Consider the following 25367-nt stretch of genomic DNA (forward strand, 5'->3'; position numbering starts at 1 on the left):
CTTAATTAAATCTCCGAAAAATTAAGATTACGCTATAATAAGTTACTGGACTCGTCACTGCACTTGGTCGATCGACGACTCAAAATAGTAGCAGAAGGATCAGTTAAATGTCTATATTGTTAGGATTGATTCAAGATTTGGTGATATATATATATATATATATATATATATATATATATATATATATATATATATATATATATATATATACTCTTGGTTGGCAAAGTTATATATTTAACTTTGGGAAAATGACTTCTACTTATTCTTCAAGAAATAATTCTAATTGAAGTGGGATGAAGTTGACTTGTCTTCTAAAGAAAAGCAAAATGTAGAAAAAAAAATAAAAATAAAATAAAAAATAATATATTTTCGATTTTCACCGTACCAACGAAACTTTGAAGATGAATAGTAACACTATCACCAACCAAAACACACACACATACATACATAATATATATATATATATATATATATATATATATATATATATATATATATATATATATATATATATATATATATATATATATATTAGTAGAAATTAAAGATGAAAAATGATGAGTATTCTATGCTGCAACACTTCTTAAAATGCATACCAAAAATTTCATATAGGTCTTCATCAATATTAAGTGCATTAAACACCAGCCGCTTAGTTCGTTCATTTTTTTTTTCTGAAAAGATATATATATACACACACACACACACACACATATTATAATAGCAACTTTATCACAAGCTTAATGGTGAAAAAATGTCGTACTTAATTTGTTATTATTGACAATTCATTTTATAGTAGATGTCAAACAATTAATACAACTATAAATCACCCATAACGATGTTTTGTAGTTGTCATTTAATTATATGTATGACTAAACAAAATCAGACACATTTTTTCATCATTTTTAAATTTATGATATATATATATATATATATATATATATATATATATATATATATATATATATATATATATATATATATATATATATATATTGTTAGTATTATTATTTGGAGAATTGGCTTTATTGCTATGATGAATAGACTAATACGATCATGTTGGCTTTTAAGTGACATGTTTAATTAGGTCACTGTTTTCTTTATATATTATTAGTGTATAAATATATAGACCCAATCTTGTTTAGTTCCTCTAACACACTCTCCCATTTGTTATTACAAATTTAGTTAGGGGAAATTTATAATTTTGAAGAGCATCATAAAAATTAGTTAAGAGATTAAAGATCTGACAAAATTTATATAATATGAATTTTAAATCCTTTTTTTATATATTTAATTATTCTAGATCATAATTAGAAACTATATTTTTTGTAGCATTAAATTTGGTTAGTGAATGAGTAGGTGAGTTTCTTAATTATATGATGAAGCATCCCATGTGGTTTGGCAATGTAACCTAATTAATTGTGTGTTTGGAATATTATATATTTGTGTGATTGACATTTTGTAGCTTTTAATCTTGTCAATGGCCGCCCCCCCCCCCCCCCCCCCCCCCCCCCCCACCCCCCCACCCAACAATGCTGTCCCAAGGTTCTGCCAAAATATTACAATTATGCCCCTGTGGGTATATTCCATTTACCACCTCGGGGTTGATTTAGAAATTCATAACGAATATTGCATGGAATCTTCAAGATTCTATTACTAATAACTCCGTAATGGTGTAATTGTAAAACAAGGAAATAACTTATGAAGATATTTGTATACCACAAGTGTCGGTAATAATTTGTTTAGTCTTACCTCACGGGTAAAAGAAAAAATTACGATTTTTAGTTCCAAAGACTTTTCTGTAACATCAGAAATGTAATTATTGAGGAAATTAAATGACAACATCATCATATTAATTAGCATGATAAAATCTAAACTAATGACTAAATAAACATTTTTTGATCATTGAGGAAATTAAATGACAATATCCAATAAATATTTTTAATTAATTATTATTTAAAAAAGAAAAAAAAAAGAAAAAGTAAAACCAATTTGATCATCATTCATTTTTAACTCGACTACCCAATAACATAGAAAGACAACGTTGGACATGCAATTTATATAGTAAGTCTTAATGGGTTTTAATAAATTTTTAATTTAATATTTAATTTTGACATGTGATTTTTCATTGGAATAAATAAAGTGGCTTATTGATTCATAATGTCAATGTCCAAAAGTGTCACAATCGCATTGAAATTAGTATGCTTACCTTTCTTGTGAACCAAAACAAATAACTATAATTCATTTGCATAATTCTTTACCTACCTTAGTATTACTCCACATGCCATCCTCCTATTCCCTTTTATATATATATATATATATATATATATATATATATATATATATATATTTGTGTGTGTGTGTGTGTGTTGTGTGGTAGGGGGAGAGATACCATATGCTCTTATTGCATACCCTTATATTGGAAGCACACATTAATATATTAAAATAGGTGTAACAAAACTCGTGTGATGGGCCGCAGCCCAAAACGCGTATAACAAATAATTCACATTACAATATGATATAAAAAAAAAAAGAAAAAAAAAACTCACCACATCACTTGAATTTTTTTGTCGAGATCAGTTAGGGGTTGTAAACAAGTCGAACAAGACTGTTTTGGCGAGTACGAATCCATTCTGGTGAGATGTGGCTCATAAGTATTTTAATTGGGCTGGGCTCGAGCCGATTTTGTCGAGCTCGAACTCGAGCTCAAACTCATTTTCTTTCAATTATTTACAAATTTATTATTATTAATTAAAAAAAATATAATAATGAACTATAATTATTTTTACTTCATATATCTAGTTTGTATATTATTATTATATTCTATATTATCATATACTATTTACATTTATGTATATAAAACTCGCGAGCCAGCTCCTGAGCTCAAGAATAATAGATTAATACTATTATTACAATATTATATATTATTTAAATTATTATTATTATTATTATTATTATTATTATTATTATTATTATTATTATTATTATTATTATTATTATTATTATTATTATTATTATTATTATTATTATTATTATTATTATTATTATTATTATTATTATTATTATTATTATTATTATTATTATTATTATTATTATTATTATTATTATTATTATTATTATTATTATTATTATTATTATTGTTATTATTATTATTATTGTTATTATTGTTATTATTGTTATTATTGTTGTTATTATTATTATTATTGTTATTATTATTATTATTATTAATTGTTATTATTATTGTTATTATTATTGTTATTGTTATTATTATTGTTATTATTATTGTTATTATTATTGTTATTATTATTGTTATTATTATTATTATTATTATTATTATTGTTATTATTATTATTATTATTATTATTATTATTATTATTATTATTATTATTATTATTATTATTATTATTATTATTATTATTATTATTATTATTATTATTATTATTATTATTATTATTATTATTATTATTATTATTATTATTATTATTATTATTATTATTATTATTATTATTATTATTATTATTATTATTATTATTATTATTATTATTATTATTATTATTATTATTATTATTATTATTATTATTATTATTATTATTATTATTATTATTATTATTATTATTATTATTATTATTATTATTATTATTATTATTATTATTATTATTATTATTATTATTATTATTATTATTATTATTATTATTATTATTATTATTATTATTATTATTGTTATTATTGTTGTTATTGTTGTTATTGTTATTATTATTGTTGTTATTGTTGTTATTGTTATTATTGTTGTTATTATTATTATTATTGTTATTATTGTTATTATTATTATTGTTATTATTGTTATTATTGTTATTATTATTATTATTATTATTATTATTATTATTATTATTATTATTATTATTATTGTTGTTATTATTGTTATTATTGTTATTATTATTATTATTATATATTATTTAAATTATTATTATTATTATTATTATTATTATTATTATTATTATTATTATTATTATTATTATTATTATTATTATTATTATTATTATTATTATTATTATTATTATTATTATTATTATTATTATTATTATTATTATTATTATTATTATTATTATTATTATTATTATTATTATTATTGTTATTGTTATTATTATTATTATTATTATTATTATTATTATTATTATTATTATTATTATTATTATTATTATTATTATTATTATTATTATTATTATTATTATTATTATTATTATTATTGTTATTGTTATTATTATTATTATTATTATTATTATTATTATTATTGTTATTATTATTATTATTATTATTATTATTATTATTATTATTATTATTATTATTATTATTATTATTATTATTATTATTATTATTATTATTATTATTATTATTATTATTATTATTATTATTATTATTATTATTATTATTATTATTATTATTATTATTATTATTATTATTATTATTATTATTATTATTATTATTATTATTATTATTATTATTATTATTATTATTATTATTATTATTATTGTTGTTATTATTGTTGTTATTGTTGTTATTGTTATTATTATTGTTGTTATTGTTGTTATTGTTATTATTGTTGTTATTATTATTATTATTGTTATTATTGTTATTATTATTATTGTTATTATTGTTATTATTGTTATTATTGTTATTATTATTATTATTATTATTATTATTATTATTATTATTATTATTATTATTATTATTATTATTATTATTATTATTATTATTGTTATTATTGTTATTATTGTTATTATTGTTATTATTGTTATTATTATTATTATTATATATTATTTAAATTATTATTATTATTATTATTATTATTATTATTATTATTATTATTATTATTATTATTATTATTATTATTATTATTATTATTATTATTATTATTATTATTATTATTATTATTATTATTATTATTATTATTATTATTATTATTATTATTATTATTATTATTATTATTATTATTATTATTATTATTATTATTATTATTATTATTATTATTATTATTATTATTATTGTTATTGTTATTATTATTATTATTATTATTATTATTATTATTATTATTATTATTATTATTATTATTATTTAAATTATTATTATTATTATTATTATCCGTCACTTCACTTCAGATATAATAATGCTTTAATTATTATTGTCTCAATTTTGCCTTATTACTACTAATTAGTTGAAATATAATTAATGGAAACAAAATTAGTGACACGAGTATTTTAGTCGCATTACATGGTTTTTCCCCCCTAAAATTCACGTATATTGTATTAGTTTTATTTATACGTGCGCAAAAGTGACACTTATTTTAGAACACACAAAGTATTTTTTATTAGAAAATGCTAGATATATCATATTATCATATTGTTGATCACATTCATCGATCGAGCATTGATCATGTACGCCTAAATTAAACATAACCAATTTTAATTTTAAAAACGACGATTAAATTTACAAACTAGACCGATAATTAATTAAATAAAATCTCAAAAAAAAAAAAAAAAAAAAAGGGAGAAGAAGACCAGTCAACAGTCTTGCACCAATCAAAGCCTACGCATTAGAGTCAAATATTAAGGTTTACAATCATAATTACTCTATTATTACATTCAAATCACAATTTTCTAATCACACATTAAACCTTTCTTGAACTCTAGGGCTACCTTAAACCAAAAATCTAGGTCAAGACTGTCTGCTTAGACCTAAGATCAACGGCACAAAATAATCATTAGTAGATACACTACTCACATCCAACCGTAGATATATTTAATCATTCAATTTTCATTTTAGCAATTAATTAGTTACAACAAGATCCATAATATTTTAGCAGGCTATATGTATCTAATCTAACTTATGGACCAATAATACAATGTTTATTTGACAGTTAAAACTGCGTAATTAATATAGATAGGCATTTAATTCCTCAACAGGACCACGTTTTTATTTAGTGAAATAATTATGTAAATTAATCCTACCGCACTAATTAATTAAGGTGGTCGTAGTTTGCTAACCCATCGTCGCTTCTTATAGAAAAAAATATGTTCGATTATATAATTTGACGTCGATGGCTGCCTGGAACATATCGAAAAATGTTGTGAAATTGAATTAGTATAGAATTAATTGGAATATCAAGATTTTTTTAAATAAATAATTTGGACTACACGTTAAAAATCTGAATAGTTCGATAGTTAGAACTGAAGCGCATCAAATTCGTGTCAACCTCATGAAATTTGCCAGTCTTGGCTCGAGCTCCACTCTTTTAAACCCCGGGGTTTATGTCTAGGGCGAGCCCGTCATTGCTCATAGAATTGGCTCGCACGAACTTCTCACAAACACGCATACCCCGTCCCTAGAGACTTTTAGCTAATAAAACAATGAGGATATTTTCGTAAAATAAACAAGCGAGACTTTTATCGAAACAAAAAAGTATAATCGTCCTAATTGTTAATGAAATTGCGTCCAATGAGCGTTTAACACATTCCTTTTTTATTTTTTGAGTAATGAAAGAGTCCGCAACCAACCATATATGTGCACTAGATAAACCTACACTCTCGTATAATAGCTTGTAAACCATACGAGAGACGTAATCCACATGTGTATATATATAATATACAATAGCAAGTACGAATCTTTAAATTACTGAATTAGGGCAAAGTTTTTTAACCTAAATATGTAGTTGAAAAGGGTAGATCATATATATATATAGGTAGGCAAATGTTTTGACTATTCACATGCATGTAAACAAAAATGGCTCTCTACTTAATTAAAATCGTGTTTATACAACGAACCCACAAACTGTGGCTCTCTATAAGTAGCCATGGCCCAACTGCACGGAACTGCACACTGGACCACTGCACCAGAAATACCTAGGCCCCTCTCTCTCTCTCTCTCTCTCTCTCTCTCTCTTTCTCTCTCTATTACTTCCATTCTCTCTCTCCCTCTTAATTATAAAGATGATCATGTAAGTACTATAAATCATACTGCAAATGCGAGGTATCTTTCAGACTAAATCATACTAAATTATAAATCAAATATTCATTCTCATTCCTTCATCAGAGTTTCTTTCTGCAGACGACAAAAAAAAAAAAAAGAAAAAAAAAAAATGGTACTAAAGAAAAAATATAGAGGTGTCCGACAGCGGCACTGGGGTTCTTGGGTGTCAGAGATACGACACCCTCTCCTGTAAATACTTCTCTTCTTCATTTAATTCCTCTGTGCATTCACATTATTTACACACACACACACACTATATTATTATATCATCTGCAAGTTGCAACGAAAACTTATTTGTTACATATATATATCGATCACCATGTACGTACTTTTTTCGGTGTTATTACAATATGAAACCCTATTTTTTTTATTGTCTGACAGGAAGAGGAGGGTGTGGCTTGGGACTTTCGAGACGGCGGAGGAGGCGGCGAGGGCGTACGACGAGGCGGCGATTCTGATGAGCGGCAGAAACGCCAAGACCAACTTTCCGGTGCCGGTTAGCCGGGATGTTGACGGTAACGGAAACGATAATATTTCTCCGTCATCTTCCTCATCGTCTTCCACCGCCTCTGCGGCGGCGGCGGCGGCGGCCAACGCGAGAGCGACTTCTCTCTCGTCGATTCTCAGCGCAAAGCTTCGGAAGTGCTGCAAATCTCCGTCGCCTTCTCTCACTTGCCTCAGGCTAGATACCGAGAATTCCCACATTGGGGTGTGGCAGAAACGGGCCGGATCCGGGTCGGAATCCAACTGGGTCATGACCGTTGAGCTTGGCAAGAAAAAGAACGCCGATCAGAATATCCCGTCGTCAACCATGGATCACGACCATGAACTGCCACCGCCGCCGCTGCCGCCTCTGGCGGCATCTCCGGCGGAATCCTTCGGTATGATGAGGGGTGGGATTGATGAAGAGGAAAGGATTGCACTGCAAATGATCGAGGAACTTCTCAACAGGAATTAATCCAATCAAATTAATTTCTAAATTATATTTAATATATATAATTATATTCCATTATACGTTTATATTTAGTTAATTTTTCGTATATTATGATATTAATATTCACAAGGACTAAAAAAAATAAAAAAAATCCAAACTTATATACCTATTTTCCCAGTTAATTAGATGCTACACCTGGTTGTTTATACCGTGTGTATTCTGAACCACTAAACACACATACACTTTGATGTGTGTGTGTGATTATATGTAGATTGTCTAGAGTTCAAATCCACTCGGTGTAAATAACCGGATGTAGCATATGATTTCTGTATTTTCCGTATCTATATATTATATAAATGGAATTATGTGATTCGTTTGAGTTCATTCCTATATAAAAATAGGGTGGATTATTAAATTAGCCATGAAGGCTTTTGTCTATATGAAATAAATCAATTATTGTGTGTTACTCATTTGAACACACATAATTTGATATTCTTCCTATGGTTGTAGAAATTTATTCATATTTGTCATTTGAGAAAGTTCAATGTTATCTTTCCTACATATATATACACACTTGTGTTGGTTATGTTGAGATCAATTATTTATTTTTAAACACGTCTCTTTTAATTATTTTGTTGCTACTTATAAAATCTTGATTCTAACAATTCGTCTGAAGTCGACTATATATAGGGCAGGTGGAAATTGTAACGGAATTTTCGAATATCGTTGGTTTCGATTGTACGTGAATCGGTGGCTCAGTACTTCGCTCTAAGTACGGGTAAATGAACTTTTTCATTCCGAATTTAGAAAATTTTGCCATTTTTTTTATCGGAATTGAAATGTTAACAAGGTTGCAGATTCCGATCCAATTTTAGTTATATATATATATAGAGGTGAATAAAAGAATAATATTTCCGATTTCTTTTAAATCCAGTACAATAAGATCCGATTTCGGAACAATTTTTTCAACGGAATTTGGAATAGTTCTACAATTAAAAAAAAACCGATTTGTTTTTTTTTTTTTACGAAAGTGCTAATTCAGATCCGATCCTTCAGATTTCCAACCCTAGTTATATTATATAAAGAAACATCTCCAGTTTTAATTATACTATATATACTATAAAGATAAAATTTGTGGACTTTTTTTTTCTTTTGAATTGGAAAATTTAATTTATTGATACTAATATTATTATGTTGCAATATTAATTTTTTTTTTCTCGGTGCATGTTAGCGAAGAAACGGAGTTAGTATTATTTTTACTTTTTTTATTTTTACATTTATGTAAAAAGGTCTTGATATTTTGATTGATTTTTTTGTTTTCTTTTAATTGAAGAACATTACTATGAGTAGCATTTAGTAACCCTTTTCCCTCATTTTTCACTGTTTTCTCTGAAAAAGAAAATTAACAAAATAAAGTGAAACAAATATTTGATTCATATATACTAACTTTTATTGATTCCAAGAATGGGTTGACATTTGAACTTAATTTTAATCAAATGGTTAGCTCAAAGGAGGAAGGAAAAAAGGCAACACATTTAAATACACCTAATAATTTAATTGATCCCAATTTGAGTATGGGGTAAATTACGACCAACCCATTAGGTAAGGTCAAATTACGAAAATACCCCTTTTATTTGGATAATTACAAACCACCATCACCAACTATGAATCTTCTTACACGTCCACCTTTATGACGTTAAATTCAATAAAATCTTCTAGATTCCGTGGAATGTTGTCTAGTTTGTATTCGTTTTGTGCGAAAATACAGTTTTTGATACACCACAATCTGATATTTACAAGCTAAGAGACACATCTTATGATCATCTTGTTCACAAATGTGGAGATCAAATGCCGTAAACGTGTACAAACTGAAGAATATTTCACATAATCCAAAAAATGGAGAACTTTTTCGTAATTTAATATTACCTCAGACTTTACTGTAATTTACCATAATTTAATTGATCCCAATTTAATTATGATATATGTGCGAAGAGAAGATATTCATTGAAGTAGCAGTTACAAAATTAATGGTGAGTTGTCATCATTTTCCGTACAATATTAATTCCTCCTGCATCACTTCAAAAATGGGCTTTTCTAATTATTGACTATTCAATCATATAATTATATGAAAATGACTAGCTAGCTACTGATTTCATTTAATATATATATTAATTAATGTGCTTTTTACATTATTAATAAGTCCATAAAATAATTACCTTATTTTATTACTATATTTATACACACATACACACAATATTTGTATACATACATATATATACACAATATGCACATATATATAAACCCCACGCAATATTTGTACATACATGTAGATCGTAGATAATACCTATGACCAAACTACTAAATAACTAGTTGTTAGCTTGAGTTCGGCATCAATTATCCACGTGGAAAGGTCTGAGTATGGGCGGCGGCCCACAGTCGAATATCGTACAATTTTGTGTGTGCTGAATGCAATACTATAAGATTATGGATTGCGTATTTCCTGACATTAATTGATCTAGCAGCGCATGAGACCGTCCTATAAGTGATATTAGAGCCAAGGTCAGTTTCGTTTCCCAATTGGAGCAATTGCCGAGAGGAAGATTGTTAGCCTGCATTAGGCAGCAATCGTCCACTGAAGGCAATAAACATAAAAAACCCACCGTCGATTAGTTGGTGAATTAATTTAATTTTTTCTTTGGTTTAATTTCAATTATTAGGAGATGATGAATGACAAAGTTGTCCAAATGAATATTCCAAGTCTCGACATATGGTGAATATTATACTCATCTGCAGAATACTTGTTTCATATAATTTAATTAGAGCCCCACAAGAGTAGGTCACATAATAAATTCATAATTCATAGTTTATAAATTTATTTGTCGATAATTCACTATTCGACCATGACAACGTTAATTAGTGAACTATATCACCATAGGGGTGTGAGTGTCCATCAAGCCGAAGCTCAAACCGGTCGCGTAAACGGGCCTTTATCCGAGTCCGACCCGAATGACCCGGATCCTAGTAATTGGAAACGGGTACCATTAATCGAGAAAAAAAAAATGAATTTAATTTGGTAAATTAATTAGTGGTCCTAGAAGAAGAAGAAAGGGGGTGCATTATAATTTATGTTTGATGTGTTTCATCTAGATTGTGAAGGTGGATATAAATGCTCTTATTTAATAATTTAATTTCATATGTAAAAGGAAGTGTGTGTGTGTATATATATATATATATATGAAATAAGGGTGGTAACCATGAAATGTCAATTGTCTGTGGAATGTGTTAGCTAATTCGATCGAACACATAATAATGTGGTAATTACTGCATGCATGTGTGTGTGGGGCTATATTTTAATTTTAATATTTATTGAATTTTTGGTAATATTAATTGTTCTCTGTTCCCCGTGGGCTTCATTTTTGTTTCTTTCTCATATATAATAAGGTCCACTCTTCTCTTCTCCCTATACCTATTTTGCATACTTTTTGTGTTGCTAGTTTTACTGTAAATCATTTTCTCAAGTACCCAAAAAAAAAAAAAATTACTGAACCATATATTTTGGTTCGGTAAACGATATGAAATTTTGGCGTGAAATTTTGGTTTGGTTACAATACATAGCTGAGGGTGGTTGTAACTGCCTAAATATGAGGGGTTTTTTCGTAATTTAACCCTACATCCGGGTGGCCATAGTTTTCCATAAATAATATTCATTATTTCCAAGCCTCTTATAAGCATATAAAGAAAGAAAAAAGTGTCAATTATTTGATGAAACGTTTGCTAATGTTGTCTAATCACCAGACATTGCTGTAACGACTTAAGTAATTAATTAGGATATAATGACAACTGACAACACATAATAAACACAATATATATACATCAAAAATTAATATACTGTTATTTTCAAGAACTTGAAAAGTCCCAAGTCTTTTGCATCCAGAAAGCGAAATCACTAATGAATTTAATGTAGATTTAACATTTCGAATTAAATTCAACAGTGATATATATATATATATATATATATATATATATATATATATATATATATATATATATATATATATATATATATATATAAGTCAATCATTGCTGAGAAAACTGGTAAATTGAGCTTTCAAAAGATTCCAGACTTGTGCAAATAAAAAATTCCATGTGCTGCATGCAAATTCATCACTCTCAAACAAACCTGCAGATTCATTTCCCATTCCTTAAAAATAAAAATATTTACAACAAAAACAAATTTCTTAATTAATTTTTTTTTTTAATTTAAATAAAAAAGTGAAATTTATGTTTGCTGCATTTGCTCTCTCAAATCTCGGAGGGGCCCACCGTAGCCTTTTTCGTGAACCTTCTTCTTCCCACAGATAAACTTACTAATGTTGAGATTAGTGCCGCAATCGAGGCATAATCCTCTACAATTAGGACCACACAGAGCTGTAATGGTGATCTCCACATGTATAAGGTCTCTTATATTCTTCGAAATATCGACCACTTTTTCGTCTGGAGGAAAATACAACTGATCGTCTAAATCGATTAAGCTATCGTCACTGTCTTCTGCTTCAACGCTTTTTAATTTCTCGTCTCCGAAAATCGTACCCAAGTTTATGGTATCGGATTCTTGGAGGGGTTTTTCACACAGTAAAAGTGAGAAATCGGAGTAGATACTCTGCGCAGCTGGTTCGTCACACCTTCACAAATCGGTAAATTAAGATAAATTACTTAAACAAATACTTGAGCTACACAAATAAAATAACCGTCAAGCATTTTGGCTAATCATTCGTGTCGCGTGTTGCACGATAACCAGAGCGAAAGAAAATAAATTAATATTTTATTTAAAATTTTGAAGTTTTCTTTACTTAGGCCCAAATCCATTTACATGCAGATTTCTCTGCGTCCGAACGACTATTTGTATACACTTTCAGGCCCAAATATCAATACGATTTTTTTCATCTCCCAATAATAATGGGATCCAATGCAAAAGAAATACCATCCCATTTTTTTCAATTTTAATAAAATTACGACATATACCATTGAATCATTCCGATGTCACATCGTTAACAAGCCAAATACTTATAAGGCCCAAAAAGCACACAGAAGAGAACGATACCTTCGATTCCGATTCTTATCAAATGTTAACCAAAAAATTTCATAAGTGCAGCACACTTGACAATATACAATGATTACTTTACATCTTTTCACCGGTTTTCAATTAAACAATTTATACTAATTGTAATTGACTAATTGTAATAGCATATAACTGAATACATCAATCAAACATCCACAAGAACTAAATATATAAGCAAAAAAAAAAAACAATGTAAATATATCACAAGCACAATTAAATCAATGCTGCACAAAAATAAAATAAATTAAATTAAATTAAAAAATGAAAAAGAATACCTGTTGCAATTAAGAGAAATGACAGTTCGAACAATTCCGTCGAGCCTCAATTTCTGCTTCCTCCGAGTAACATCTGCCGAAATCAACACCGGAGTTCCGTCGGGAAAATCCTTAACGGATTTCACCACGCGCAACCCCATCTCCGAATCCCGGTTCTTCGAGAATTCCGAGGATACCTTTCCTAACCCTAGCCTCTCGAGAGTAGTGCAGTACTCCAAATGCGAAACGGCGGCGTTTCGTTTGTACAAAATCGCGCCTTCCCAGGGGCTGCCCTCGTCTTCATCTCCGATTACTTCGTCTGGAAATTCCCAATCGCTGTTGGAGGGTTTCTCGGAATGGGTGGTTAATTGGGAACTGCTGCTGCTGCTGCTGCTGCTGCTGCGGGTTTTTGTTAGGGTTAAATTTGATAAGGTGGATGGTTTTTTTAGGATTATGTTTGTTAGGTGGTTCAATTTGAAGGTTTTGTGGAGGTATGTAGATCTTACGGAGGTGAATTGGACGAGAGAGGAAGAGGTCACGGCGGTGGTGGAGGCGGCGGCGATTGGATACACGTGTCCCAGCAACACAATCTATTGTTGCAAAATACTCTTTGTGCAATTATTATTTTAAAAAAATCGGCAATTATAAATTATTAATGAAATGTCAATTTTACTCTCTCTATTTTAATGGAATTTTAATTAATTTATTACTGTTTTTTTGAATGTTCATAATAACCTTATACACAAACATGATAAAAAAACTAATCGATATTATTTTCTAATAATGCTGATATATCCCTAATCTCTCATCAAATCAAATAAGTTCTCCATCTTCATCTTAGAAATCTGGTCTTACGGTTTTACGATCAATTCAGTTATTCATCATTTTTTTTCGACCCTTTAATTTATTCTTACTTTGCTACAAATTCGAATTGGTGCATCGTTACACTATTTCTTCAGAATAAGCTTATTTAAGGATGTCTAATTCCGAAGAATTAGGTATATTACTTGTATTTCAATAATTAAGGTTTTGGTTGAAACCCTTAATAGTTTTCTTACTTTAATCCCATATTCATATTGTATTAAAGATCGAAGGTCGTCTAATTGTGATTCTAGGTTGCCCTATGGATTTATTCGTAATTAAGGTTATGCCGATTCGTAATTAGGGTTCTTGTTAAATTATAGTTAAATTGACTTTTTTTTTTGATAAACAATTTACATCGACAAATTAATCCGTAAAAATTGTAATGCATATATAATTAGGATCCTAATAAATTCGTGTTAGGATTCTAGTTAAATTCTCAATTTTAAGTAAATACATTTTGTGACATGTGATGCAGATAATTAAGAGGTCAAACATAATTATTTTAATTAATAATGTCCTTATTTAGAAAAATATTGATTAAGGGTAATTATGTAAAATAATACTGTATATTTAAAACAGATTTAATTTAATTATTTCAGTAAAATATCATCGGGGGTAACTTAGACAATTCAATATTAATCTATTTTATATTGGTTTGATTAAAAAAATATTTACAACAAAAATAAATTTCTCAAATAATTGTTTTTTTATTATTAAAATAAAAAAAAATAAAAAAAAAAGTGAAATTTATGTTTGCTGCATTTGCTCTCTCAAATCTCGGAGGGGCCCACCGTAGCCTTTTTCCTGAACCTTCTTCTTCCCGCAGATACACTTACTAATGTTGAGATTAGCGCCGCAATCGAGGCATAATCCTCTGCAATTAGGACCACACACAGCTGTAATGGTGATCTCCACATGTATAAGGTCTCTTATATTCTTCGAAATATCGACCACTTTTTCGTCTGGAGGAAAATATAACTGATCGTCTAAATCGATTAAGCTATCATCACTGTCTTCTGCTTCGACGGTTTTTAATTTCTCGTCTCCAAAAATTGTACCCAAGTTTATGGTTTCAGATTCTTGGAGGGGTTCTTCACACAGTAAAAGTGAGAAATCGGAGTAGATACTCTGCGCAGCTGGTTCGCCACACCTTCACAAATTGGTAAATTAAGATAAATTACTTACTTAAACAAATACTCGAGTTACACAAATAAAAGAACAGTCAAGCATTTTGGCTAATTAATCGTCTCGCATGTTGCACGATAAGCAGAACGAGTATTCGATTCGAAAGAAAATAAATTAAAAATTTTATTTAAAATTTTTGAAGTTTTCTTTATTTAGGCCCAAATCCATCTACATGCAGATTTCTCGTCGGAACGACTATTTGTATACACTCAGGCCCAAATATCAATCCGATTTTTTTCTCCTCCCAATAATAATGGGATCCAATGCAAAACAAATACCATCCCATCTTTTTCGATTTAAATAAAATTTGCGACATATAACATTGAATGATTCCGATGTGACATCGTTAACAAGCCAAAAACTTATAAGGCCCAAAAAGCACACAAAAAAAAACGATACCTTCACTTCCGATTCTTATCAAATGCTAACCAAACAAATATACAATGATTACTTTTATATCTTTTCGATTAAACAATTTATACTCTTAAGTGGCTGGTTCGATTCTAGATTATTGATCAATGGCAAATAACTGCGAGCAAGTTAACTATACTACGTACTCTATACGTGAAATAAATTACATTAATCCAAGTATTCATTTGCATTATTAGATCTACGTAAGATAATTTCTCGAAGTTCGGTTGAAACCTAAAAAAAATCTCTTAGCTTTTTCAAATGCACTAATTTTCAATTGTTCGTCGTCGTAACTTCCTAAGTTAATCGTAATTGTAATAGCATATAACTGAATTACATCAATCAAACATCCACAAGAACTAAACATATAAGCAAAAAAAAAAAAAAACAATGTAAATATATCACAAGCACAATTAAATCAATGCTGCACAAAAATAAAATAAATTAAATTAAATTAAAAAAATAAAAAGGAAATACCTGTTGCAATTAAGAGAAATGACAGTTCGAACAATTCCGTCGAGCCTCAATTTCTGCTTCCTCCGAGTAACATCTGCCGAAATCAAAACCGGAGTTCCGTCGGGAAACTCCTTCACGGGTTTCACCACGCGCAACCCCATCTCCGAAGCCCGGTTCTTCGAGAATTCCGAGGATACTTTTCCTAACCCTAGCCTCTCGAGAGTAGTGCAGTACTCCAAATGCGAAACGGCGGCGTTTCGCCTGTACAAAATCGCGCCTTCCCAGGGGCTGCCCTCGTCTTCATCTCCTTCTTCTCCGATTACATCGTCCGGAAATTCCCAATCGCTGTCGGAGGGTTTCTCGGAATGGGTGGTTAATTGGGAACTGCTGCTGCTGCTGCTGCGGGTTTTTGTTAGGGTTAAATTTGATAAGGTGGATGGTTTTTTTAGGATTATGTTTGTTGGGTGGTTCAATTTGAAGGGTTTGTGGAGGTATGTAGATCTTACGGAGGTGAATTGGACGAGAGGGGAAGAGGGCACGGCGGTGGTGGAGGCGGCGGCGATTGGGCGGAGCATTTTCAGCTGCTCGGGGTTTAAGAAATGGTTTCGCTGTTGTCGAAGGACTTTAGTTTGTTTATCCGATAAACTATTTTTATATTATTGCAAAAATAAAAATAAATAATTTTATAATTTCGTATAAGTAAATTATAATTTTTTTTTACTCCCACCTATTTACAACCTTCGTTATATAATATTCCCTCTGTCCCATATTATGTCTTTTTAGAGAGTTTTTTTTTGTCCCACATTATTTGTCATTTTACATTTTCAATGAAGCATTAATTGTATTATTGTCAATTTTACCATTAATTACTCCTAATTAATTAGTTGAGAATCAATTAATGTCGAGGATATTTTAGTAATTTGATCTGTTTTTTACTATAATCTATGCACATTTATTGATTTTCTTAATATGTGTAAAACAAGCCAAAACGACATTTAAATTGGGACGGAGGGAGTATATACATTGTCGTAAATTTAGTAAAAATAAATTATTTATTAGAATTTGTAGTTGATTAAATGTAATTTGTAGTTGATTTAGTATAATTTATAGTTGATTGTTACAATTTATAGTTATATACGATTTAGTCATCTGTCGAATAAAAAATACATAAAAACAATTAAAATAATAATTAAAATGAATTTATTGAAAAACATTGTAGTTGATTATTGTAATTTGTAGCTAATACTATAGCCAAAAAAAATATTAGAAAAGGGCAAATTACGCCCAGTCTCCTGAGATAAAGTTAAATTGCGAAAACCTCCTATTTTTTGAGTAATCATAACTACTCCTTTAACCACGTATTTTGTTACAAAAAAATTCTCATTCAGTTGATAAATTTGATATTGTAAGGGTGCATATGTAAGAATACATAATTGAGGAAGGTGATTATAATTACCCAAACAAAAGGGGTTTATCGTAATTTAACCTTATCTTAGGGGATTGGCCGTAATTTGCCCTGAAATAAAGAATTTATAAAAATATAAATAAAAACTAGCGTAACCATAAACCACGAGGGATTATGTTAGTCTGAGTTTGACAGCCAACGTGGTGGAGGCTCGGGTATGGGCCGTCCACAATCGAATATCGTGAGCGCTTGTGTGTGTTGAATGCACTATAAGACTATAATTTGCACATCTCCTAACACCAATTAATTTTAGTACAACTGATAGCGCCTGAGGTACTACAAATTATATGTTGATAACGATTACGAGGAGGTCATCGGGGAAAAAAAAAAAAAAAACTTGTAAGAGCAACTCCAATGGAGTTATTAAATGGGGTATCAAAACTCTTAACTACCATTTTGATAATTGAAGTTAGAAATTTTCCACTCCAGTGCAGTTATCAAATAAGTTTCTATTTTGATGTTTTAATTTTTGGGATGTAAAAATACATCCCCAAGAAATAATACCAATTGGAAGTTACATAACTTAACCACCATAATAACCAATTAGAATATGACATGTGTTAATTAAAATACATAATCACATTATTTAGTTTTAATTAACAACTATTTGATAACTATGGTTGGAGCAAATAAATTTATTTAGGTGTCAAACTAAAATATAAAATATCAAATAAATATTTGATAATTTATTTTGATATTTATGGGTTGGAGTTGCTCTAACAGCAGTATGGGTACCCTTTTAGATTTTGAGTTTTGAAAATTTCTCAAAAAAAAATTGATTTTTTTTTTTTTTTGAATTATATGGTATTGTCTATTGTCAAATATAATAATAATAATAATAATAATAATAATAATAATAATAATAATAATAATAATAATAATAATAATAATAATAAAATTATTGTAATTCATTCAGAAGAAATTAAGTGTTTAATCTTGATTAGAATAGATTAATGAGAATGGGAGAAATCATGATTGGCTTAACTCTTAAGCATGAGAATACAGAGTCCAACCATAAAAGGGTGGTGGCGAGGCGGCGACTCTTCTCTGCTCGACACCAAACACAGAGACGTGGCCAACTCCAAAACTCCGTCGCTAACCAGACAATTTCAACCGACAATCTAGCAATCGACGAACGCCTCAATATATATATATAGAATAAACCCCCCTTGGTGGTTTGAAAAGGTTTTCTTTTTGTTCGGCGAAGAAGAAGAAGAAAAAAAAAATCATGAAACCCCTGTTTTTTCTGCTATTTTTAGCTTTCGTATTATCTGCTTCTTCTTCTTCGCAAGCGAGATCTGTAATCCCGCGCCGCCCTCAGCCGCTATCGTCGATCAAAATCAACACGACACTGGTACGAATGATGAATTTGTGTTTTGGGCGTGTCGATGATTTTTAATTTGTTGGAATATTGTGTAATTTGTTTTAACCTAATTTGGATTTTAAAAAAAAAAAATCGTGTGCAGAATCAGGGAACATGTTCTTTTAGTGTAAGCGTAAGGACCAGCTGCTCGTCCATTCGATACACACGAGATCGTATTAGTCTCTCCTTTGGCGATGCCTATGGGAATCAGGTTCCATTTTCTTCTTCAAATTTTTTTACAAATTTATTGCATTTTAGGTTTTTTTTTTTAATTGCTGATATATTCAATTTGTTATTGCTGGATTAATATTTGCAAGATAATCTCTGGGGGTATTTTGAAATTTGAACTTGATCCTTGGATTTTAGCTGATCACAGTATCAAAGACTCGATTTTTATGACTCTTTTATGTGCAAGAAGTGGATGAACTTGTGTATAGTAGTTGCGACTGGATATAAACCGATGCGTTGTGTAATTTATCTTATAGTTGAATCTCATTTGCTAAAATATGAGTTTCTTTCCAATTGACGAATGTGTGTGAGCAAGAATCTATACCGATTTTATTACGTAGAAAGTGAGTTTCTAGTGTACGTAAACTTGATTCTTTTTGCTTGTCACAACATCTTGTCGAACTCGATTTAATTATGTCTCTTTTATATAGAAAGAAATGGATAAACTTGCCGATAGTAGTTTCAGTATATTTGTTGTAGATTTTAACTAGGAAAATAATGGAATTTATGGAAATAGTTTCGAAAACTGCCCACGAAACTTTAGATATATTAGTAACACGGCCACGGCAACAATGTTAACGGTTTTTGACTCGACTTGACTTTCACCACTTAGTTTTTGACTCTCAATTTTCAAATTTATTTACAGGTTTACGCACCAAGACTGGATAGTCCTGGTTCGAAGACATTCGAGCAATGTTCAACCGATACGTTTCAAATATCCGGACCATGCACTTACCAGATATGTTACTTGTACCTCTACAGAACCGGGAACGATGGGTGGCTCCCGTACGATGTAACTGTCTCTGGATATAACACAAAGGCCGTCACATTTTACTACAATGTACTTATTCCTAAAGATATTTGGTACGGATTTAATTACTGTTATGGCACCAGAGCTGCTTCATCAGCAATGAAGTAGTAACTCCCAATTTCCTCGTGTGTTTATTTTGTGTTTGGCTGAAAGACAGAACCCCTCGTATCAAATTTTACCGATTTAATGTTATGTTTCGTGTTTTTTTGGGGCTTGTGTTATCCACTTGTAAGTGTCAAAATTCGGATTCTTGATTTGTTAACTGCTGGAAATTTAACTTTGTTGCTGCAATTTCTAGCTATAGAATTTAGATGACTTGAAGCAAATTTACAGTTTGGAAAGATCTTATGAAGAGATTCTCTATTATTAGTATTCGTTGTGTATCGCAACGAAGTAACTCGAGATTTCTTCTCTTGTTTATTTTGTATTCGACTGAAAAACACAACTCTCGTATCGAATTTTACTTGAAGAAAATTTACAGGTAATGATAGCAATTTACAGAGAGATTCTCTATTATTAGTACTCAATAATAATATGGACCAACTTTTGTAGAGAAGCTCAAGAAAGACTGCCCATGGCCTTTGCCTTCTCCCTGAGGATAAACTTCTGAATCTTACCAGTCGAGGTTTTCGGTATATCCTCAAAAACAACAGTCCTAGGTGCCATGTAATGAGGCAATCTATCCCGACAAAAGTCGATTATCTCTTTAGAACTAACCTCTAATCCTTCCTTAATCTTGACAAAGGCACACACCGTCTGCCCCCAGTGATCATCTGGTCTGGCCACAACGGAAGCTTCTAGAACCGCCGGATGACGGTACAACACCGTCTCCACTTCCACCGTACTTACATTTTCTCCACCGGATATCACAATGTCTTTCAATCGGTCTTTCAACTCTAGGTACCCATCTTCGTGTTTCACCGCAAGATCGCCGCTTCTGAACCACCCACCGGAAAATGCTTCTTCCGTTGCCTTTGCATCTTTCAAGTACCCACTCATTACCGTGTTCCCCCTAAACATAATTTCACCCATAGTCACACCATCGTTCGGCACACTCTTCATCGTTTTAGAGTCTCGTACATCCACTTCCTCCAAACCGTAATGCTCGACTCCTTGTCTGGCTTTAAGCTTAAACCGTTCTTCGAGGGGCAAAGAATCCCATTCTGGTTTCCACACGCACGATGTGGCGGGCCCGTATGTCTCTGTGAGCCCGTAGAGATGAGACACATTGAATCCGAGCTCCTCGATCTTGGAAAGGATGGAAGGTGGTGGTGGTGCGCCACCTGTCATTATTTCAACTTTATGTGGGAGAGGTTTCCGGTGGGTGGAATTTACGATCATGTTCAAGACTGTGGGGGCCCCGCCCATGTGGGTGACATGGTGGAGGGCGATGGCAGCGAAGATTTGCTCCGGCAAGACTTGCCGGAGGCAGACATTTGTGCCGCCTAGGGCCGCCAGGCCCCAAATTAAGCACCACCCGTTGCAGTGGAACATGGGGACCGTCCATAGGTAGACGGGGTTTGAGGCCATTCCGTGGATCGATGACGTGGCGAGGGCGTTGAGGTATGCTCCTCTATGGCTGTAGACCACGCCTTTAGGGCGGGAGGTCGTTCCCGAAGTGTAGTTGATGCTGATAGGGTCGTATTCGGTTTTCGGTGGCATAGGGGCGTATTCGTCTTTTCCACCAGCGAGGAGGGTTTCGTATTCGTACTCCTGCGAATCGGGTGTCGATTGAGTGGTGCTGTGTTCGGGAATTAGGACAAGAATTGGCGGTTGAAGTTTGTTTTGTACGAGGAGAGCGAATGCTTGTCGAGCTATGTCGATGAATTGGTGATCGACGAAGATGATTTTGGCTTCGGAGTGTTGGATGAGGATCGAGAGCATAGACGGATCGTGGCGCGTGTTCAACGTGCAGATAATTCCTCCGGCCATCGGAACTGCGAAATGGAGTTCCTGCATAGCCGGTATATTTGGGGCTAGTGTTGCCACCTGTACATCGGAAAAAAAATTAAAAAATCGAAAATTCAGTAAGAAAAAAAATTAGAAATGGCGAAGAATTAGGGATTTTGAATAATACCACGTGGCCATGAGAAATCCCTAACTGAGTCAACGCGGAAGCGAGCTTGAGGCATCGAGAGAGAGTTTGTGACCAGGTGAATCTGAGAGTGCCGTAGATTACTGAAGTTCTGTCTCTGTAAATTTTGGCAGCTCTGTGAAGAAAGGTTATGGGGGTTAAGGCGGCGTAATTTGCAGAGCATCTGACCAGACCCTCCACCATTGATGGAGCTTCGAGATTTTCATGTGATGATGATGAATTGCAGAGATGGCGGGAATTTTGTGGAGGGGCCGCTTTCTTGTGGAAGAACCACCTGGTGGTTAGTGAGCTGCTCCGCCGGAGAAAGTGGTTCATGGTGGTGGTGGTGGAGGTGGTTTTTGTCAGGATCAGATCATTTGTTTTTTTTTATATAGTAGGGAAAAAGACAAAAGGTTTTGATAAAATTTATGCATGATAAAAAATGCGAGTCACATGAACAAATAATAAGTCTATTTGCATCCGCTTCCCCTCAACTATGTGTATTTGACAAATAGACCCTCAAATATTTAAAAGTTTGTCATCCACATCCCTAAACTATAATAATTTGGCAAGAAAAAGAAATAGAGATGTAAGGAAATTTCATGTTTGGATATTAATTTTACAAAATATCCATCTCTGGTATTATTATTTCCCTTGAACATAATCTCACCCACCGGCACACCATCGCTCGGTACGCTCTTCATCTGTCTCACATACAGTCCGCATCAACTTCCTCCAAACAAGAATCCGATTCGGGTTTTCTTGGAGACAAACGGAACCCGAGCTCCTCGATCTTGGAGACGATTGGCGGCTGCAGCGGTAGTATTCCGTCGGCCATTATCTCAACCACCGTGCTAGGCGGCTCATTTCGATCCCGATAGGTCGAATTTACCTTTCGATCCCGATCGGTCGAATTTACAATCATGTTCAAGATTTTCCGGGACCCACCCATGTGTGTGACACTGTTCAGGAAAATGCTTTCGAAGATTTCCTTAGCGGAGACACGTGTAAGGAAAACGTTTGTGCCGCCCAAAGCCGCCAAACCCCAAATCAGGCAGTCACCCCCGTTGAATTGGGAAATCGGCACTGTCCAAAGGTAGACAGTATTCATTGATCTCAATCCGTGAATCGATGCCGTTGCAAGTGTGTTGACGTAGGCTTCTCTGTGGCTACGGACCACCCTTTTGGGGTGTGGTGGCGTTGCTTCGGAGGTGTAGTGGATGCTTATAGGATCTTGTTCGGTTTTCGGCGGTTTAGTGGTGTGTTTTTGGCTATCTCCACTTGCTACGAGAGTTTCGTAGTCATGCGTACCGGGACACGAAAACGGAATGGCGTATTCGGGAATTAGGACGAGAATCGGTGGTTTGAGATTGTTTTGTGATACAAGATCGAGTGCTTGTTGAGCTTTGTGGAGGAATTGGTGGTCTACGAAAATTATCTTGGCTTCGGAATGCTGGAGCAGGATCGAGATCATATTTGGATTGTCGTACGGGTTTAGTGTGCAGATAATCGCTCCGGCCATCGGTACAGCGAAATGGAGTTCTTGCATTGCTGGTATGTTTGGGGCCAGGATTGCTACCTGTTATTGCATCATACACCATCATCATCAATTCATCATAATCATCAAAAAGCCAAATATTCATGATTTTTATTCAAACCTAAAATTCATGTTCATATGAAAAATTCTCCAAGCACAATTTGCAGGGGATTAAAAAAAAACCCCAAAGTAAATCAACAATGCTTAATTCGAAAATACTAGAAGCAATTTTGCAGAATACGAGTATAAGAACCCTAAAATTTTAGCAGAAATCCCCAAAACACACACACATATTATCGGAGAAGAAATGGCGAGAATGGAGAAATTACCACATCGCCGCGAGAAATTCCCAATTTTGACAAGGCGGCGGCGAGATTAGCGCACCTGCCGAGAGTCTGGCCCCAGGTGAATCTCAGTGCGCCGTACACGACGGAGATTCGATCTCCGTGAACCTCTGCAGCTCTCTCCAGAAAGGTTACGGGAGATAAGGGGGCGTGCTTTGCTTCGCGTTTGACGGATTCTTTTACAGAGAACTGACGCTGACACCGGTGATTTAGTGCAGGGTGCACTTTCTTCGCGACATTGGTGAAGGACCAGCCGGTGTTTAATGAGCACCGCCGCCACAAAGAGGCGGCCATGGTGGTGGTGGTGGACTGGAAGTGGTGGAACCCTCGCTGAAAGAGAAGAATTATGTCAGAAATATTAAATTGTGACTTTATTCTTTTAATATTATATAGCTAGTTATTTATTTAGTATTTACAATATCTTTTAATTTAGTATTTTGAATATCTTTTATTATTTTATACAAACTATGGGCAAATTACTGCCGCCACCCATGAGGTATGGTCAAATTACGAAACATCCATCTTGTTTGGTAATTACAGTCACCTCTTAACTATGTATTATCTTACGAAAATAGCCCTCCATAGGTAAATTTAAGGATGTTAAATCGGTAAACCCAACATTTCATATTGTTTACCGAACTGGATATACGATTTGGTTCGGTAAATAACCAATTACATAAATTTTATGTAAAAATATTTAAATGGAGGGGTAACTGTAATTACCCAAACAAGAGGAGTTTTTTTCGTAATTTGGCCATACCTATCTCACAGGGTTGGCCGTAAATTTCCCTACAAACTATTGAGGCATCTATTGATAGTTTATATTTAATCCCACTTTGCACCCTTGAAATATAGTTTGCTGGCACTTTACACCCTTGAAAAAATAATAGCACTTTGCACCCTTAAAACACAATAAATTATGCATAATTCGAAGGTGCAAAAGTGCTATTTTTTTTTTTTTTAAAGTGCCAAAATGCTACATTTGAAGGGTGCAAAGTAGAATTAAGCCTAGTATATTTTAAACTTAAAATCCATAAAACATAAGCAACTTTTGGAGCAGATTCTCAAATTCAACTCACTAAATTCAATCGTACTTCATTTGAATTTTGCCAAGTCGTGATATTTTATTATGTTTAGTTTAGGAGGTTGTGTAATGAAGTAGGGAATCGCACATGCATAGACACATGCATAATTAACGTGGAACTGGATTATGTCTTACGTAGAGTATTCTTCAAGAATAAAGATGCTCATATATAGTTAATGAGCTGTAATAGGTTTATGAATAAGATTAAGATTAAGATTAAG

The 25367-nt window shown here is 31.7% G+C and overlaps 6 protein-coding genes across 6 annotated transcripts; 2 read left to right on the forward strand and 4 right to left on the reverse strand.

Annotated features, from left to right (window-relative positions):
- Nucleotides 1–7064: 7064 nt before the first annotated feature.
- LOC105975561 (ethylene-responsive transcription factor WIN1) lies at nucleotides 7065–8525 on the forward strand. The gene is made up of 2 exons (XM_013000762.2): nucleotides 7065–7206; nucleotides 7399–8525. Exons 1-2 carry the CDS (start codon nucleotides 7127–7129, stop codon nucleotides 7973–7975), a joined length of 657 nt encoding a protein of 218 aa, XP_012856216.2. The 5' UTR covers nucleotides 7065–7126; the 3' UTR covers nucleotides 7976–8525.
- Nucleotides 8526–12075: 3550 nt separating this feature from the next.
- LOC105975495 (large ribosomal RNA subunit accumulation protein YCED homolog 1, chloroplastic) lies at nucleotides 12076–13943 on the reverse strand. Its single transcript, XM_013000694.2, has 2 exons — nucleotides 13346–13943; nucleotides 12076–12633 (listed from the first exon to the last, which is right to left on the reverse strand). The coding sequence occupies exons 1-2, from the start codon at nucleotides 13483–13485 to the stop codon at nucleotides 12231–12233; spliced, it is 543 nt and encodes a 180-aa protein (XP_012856148.2). The 5' UTR covers nucleotides 13486–13943; the 3' UTR covers nucleotides 12076–12230.
- A 915-nt stretch (nucleotides 13944–14858) lies between these two features.
- Nucleotides 14859–16892, reverse strand: LOC105975879 (large ribosomal RNA subunit accumulation protein YCED homolog 1, chloroplastic). Its single transcript, XM_013001120.2, has 2 exons — nucleotides 16262–16892; nucleotides 14859–15338 (listed from the first exon to the last, which is right to left on the reverse strand). The coding sequence occupies exons 1-2, from the start codon at nucleotides 16813–16815 to the stop codon at nucleotides 14936–14938; spliced, it is 957 nt and encodes a 318-aa protein (XP_012856574.2). The 5' UTR covers nucleotides 16816–16892; the 3' UTR covers nucleotides 14859–14935.
- Nucleotides 16893–18637: 1745 nt separating this feature from the next.
- On the forward strand, nucleotides 18638–20398 carry LOC105975951 (embryo-specific protein ATS3B). Its single transcript, XM_013001214.2, has 3 exons — nucleotides 18638–19059; nucleotides 19172–19279; nucleotides 19943–20398. Exons 1-3 carry the CDS (start codon nucleotides 18934–18936, stop codon nucleotides 20213–20215), a joined length of 507 nt encoding a protein of 168 aa, XP_012856668.2. The 5' UTR covers nucleotides 18638–18933; the 3' UTR covers nucleotides 20216–20398.
- Nucleotides 20399–20540: 142 nt separating this feature from the next.
- Nucleotides 20541–22642, reverse strand: LOC105975950 (butanoate--CoA ligase AAE1). The gene is made up of 2 exons (XM_013001213.2): nucleotides 22185–22642; nucleotides 20541–22096 (listed from the first exon to the last, which is right to left on the reverse strand). Exons 1-2 carry the CDS (start codon nucleotides 22515–22517, stop codon nucleotides 20666–20668), a joined length of 1764 nt encoding a protein of 587 aa, XP_012856667.1. The 5' UTR covers nucleotides 22518–22642; the 3' UTR covers nucleotides 20541–20665.
- LOC105975569 (isovalerate--CoA ligase AAE2) lies at nucleotides 22636–24432 on the reverse strand. Its single transcript, XM_013000770.2, has 2 exons — nucleotides 24048–24432; nucleotides 22636–23760 (listed from the first exon to the last, which is right to left on the reverse strand). The coding sequence occupies exons 1-2, from the start codon at nucleotides 24354–24356 to the stop codon at nucleotides 22891–22893; spliced, it is 1179 nt and encodes a 392-aa protein (XP_012856224.1). The 5' UTR covers nucleotides 24357–24432; the 3' UTR covers nucleotides 22636–22890.
- Between the last annotated feature and the right edge of the window lie 935 nt (nucleotides 24433–25367).

This window comes from Erythranthe guttata, chromosome 9 (genome assembly GCF_056151865.1).
Source record: "Erythranthe guttata isolate IM_541 chromosome 9, IM_541, whole genome shotgun sequence".
Lineage (NCBI taxonomy): Eukaryota > Viridiplantae > Streptophyta > Magnoliopsida > Lamiales > Phrymaceae > Erythranthe > Erythranthe guttata.

Excerpts from the sequence above, each read along its gene's own strand:
- LOC105975951 (XM_013001214.2), top strand. The coding sequence starts at position 18,934 with ATGAAACCCCTGTTTTTTCTGCTATTTTTAGCTTTCGTATTATCTGCT. Across the intron at positions 19,060-19,171 it reads TCAAAATCAACACGACACTG|AATCAGGGAACATGTTCTTT; the intron begins GTACGAATGATG and ends AATCGTGTGCAG. Across the intron at positions 19,280-19,942 it reads GCGATGCCTATGGGAATCAG|GTTTACGCACCAAGACTGGA; the intron begins GTTCCATTTTCT and ends ATTTATTTACAG.
- LOC105975879 (XM_013001120.2), bottom strand. The coding sequence starts at position 16,815 with ATGCTCCGCCCAATCGCCGCCGCCTCCACCACCGCCGTGCCCTCTTCC. Across the intron at positions 15,339-16,261 it reads ATTTCTCTTAATTGCAACAG|GTGTGGCGAACCAGCTGCGC; the intron begins GTATTTCCTTTT and ends CAATTTGTGAAG.
- LOC105975561 (XM_013000762.2), top strand. The coding sequence starts at position 7,127 with ATGGTACTAAAGAAAAAATATAGAGGTGTCCGACAGCGGCACTGGGGT. Across the intron at positions 7,207-7,398 it reads GAGATACGACACCCTCTCCT|GAAGAGGAGGGTGTGGCTTG; the intron begins GTAAATACTTCT and ends ATTGTCTGACAG.
- LOC105975495 (XM_013000694.2), bottom strand. The coding sequence starts at position 13,485 with ATGGGGTTGCGCGTGGTGAAATCCGTTAAGGATTTTCCCGACGGAACT. Across the intron at positions 12,634-13,345 it reads ATTTCTCTTAATTGCAACAG|GTGTGACGAACCAGCTGCGC; the intron begins GTATTCTTTTTC and ends CGATTTGTGAAG.
- LOC105975950 (XM_013001213.2), bottom strand. The coding sequence starts at position 22,517 with ATGAACCACTTTCTCCGGCGGAGCAGCTCACTAACCACCAGGTGGTTC. Across the intron at positions 22,097-22,184 it reads GGATTTCTCATGGCCACGTG|GTGGCAACACTAGCCCCAAA; the intron begins GTATTATTCAAA and ends TCCGATGTACAG.
- LOC105975569 (XM_013000770.2), bottom strand. The coding sequence starts at position 24,356 with ATGGCCGCCTCTTTGTGGCGGCGGTGCTCATTAAACACCGGCTGGTCC. Across the intron at positions 23,761-24,047 it reads GAATTTCTCGCGGCGATGTG|GTAGCAATCCTGGCCCCAAA; the intron begins GTAATTTCTCCA and ends ATGCAATAACAG.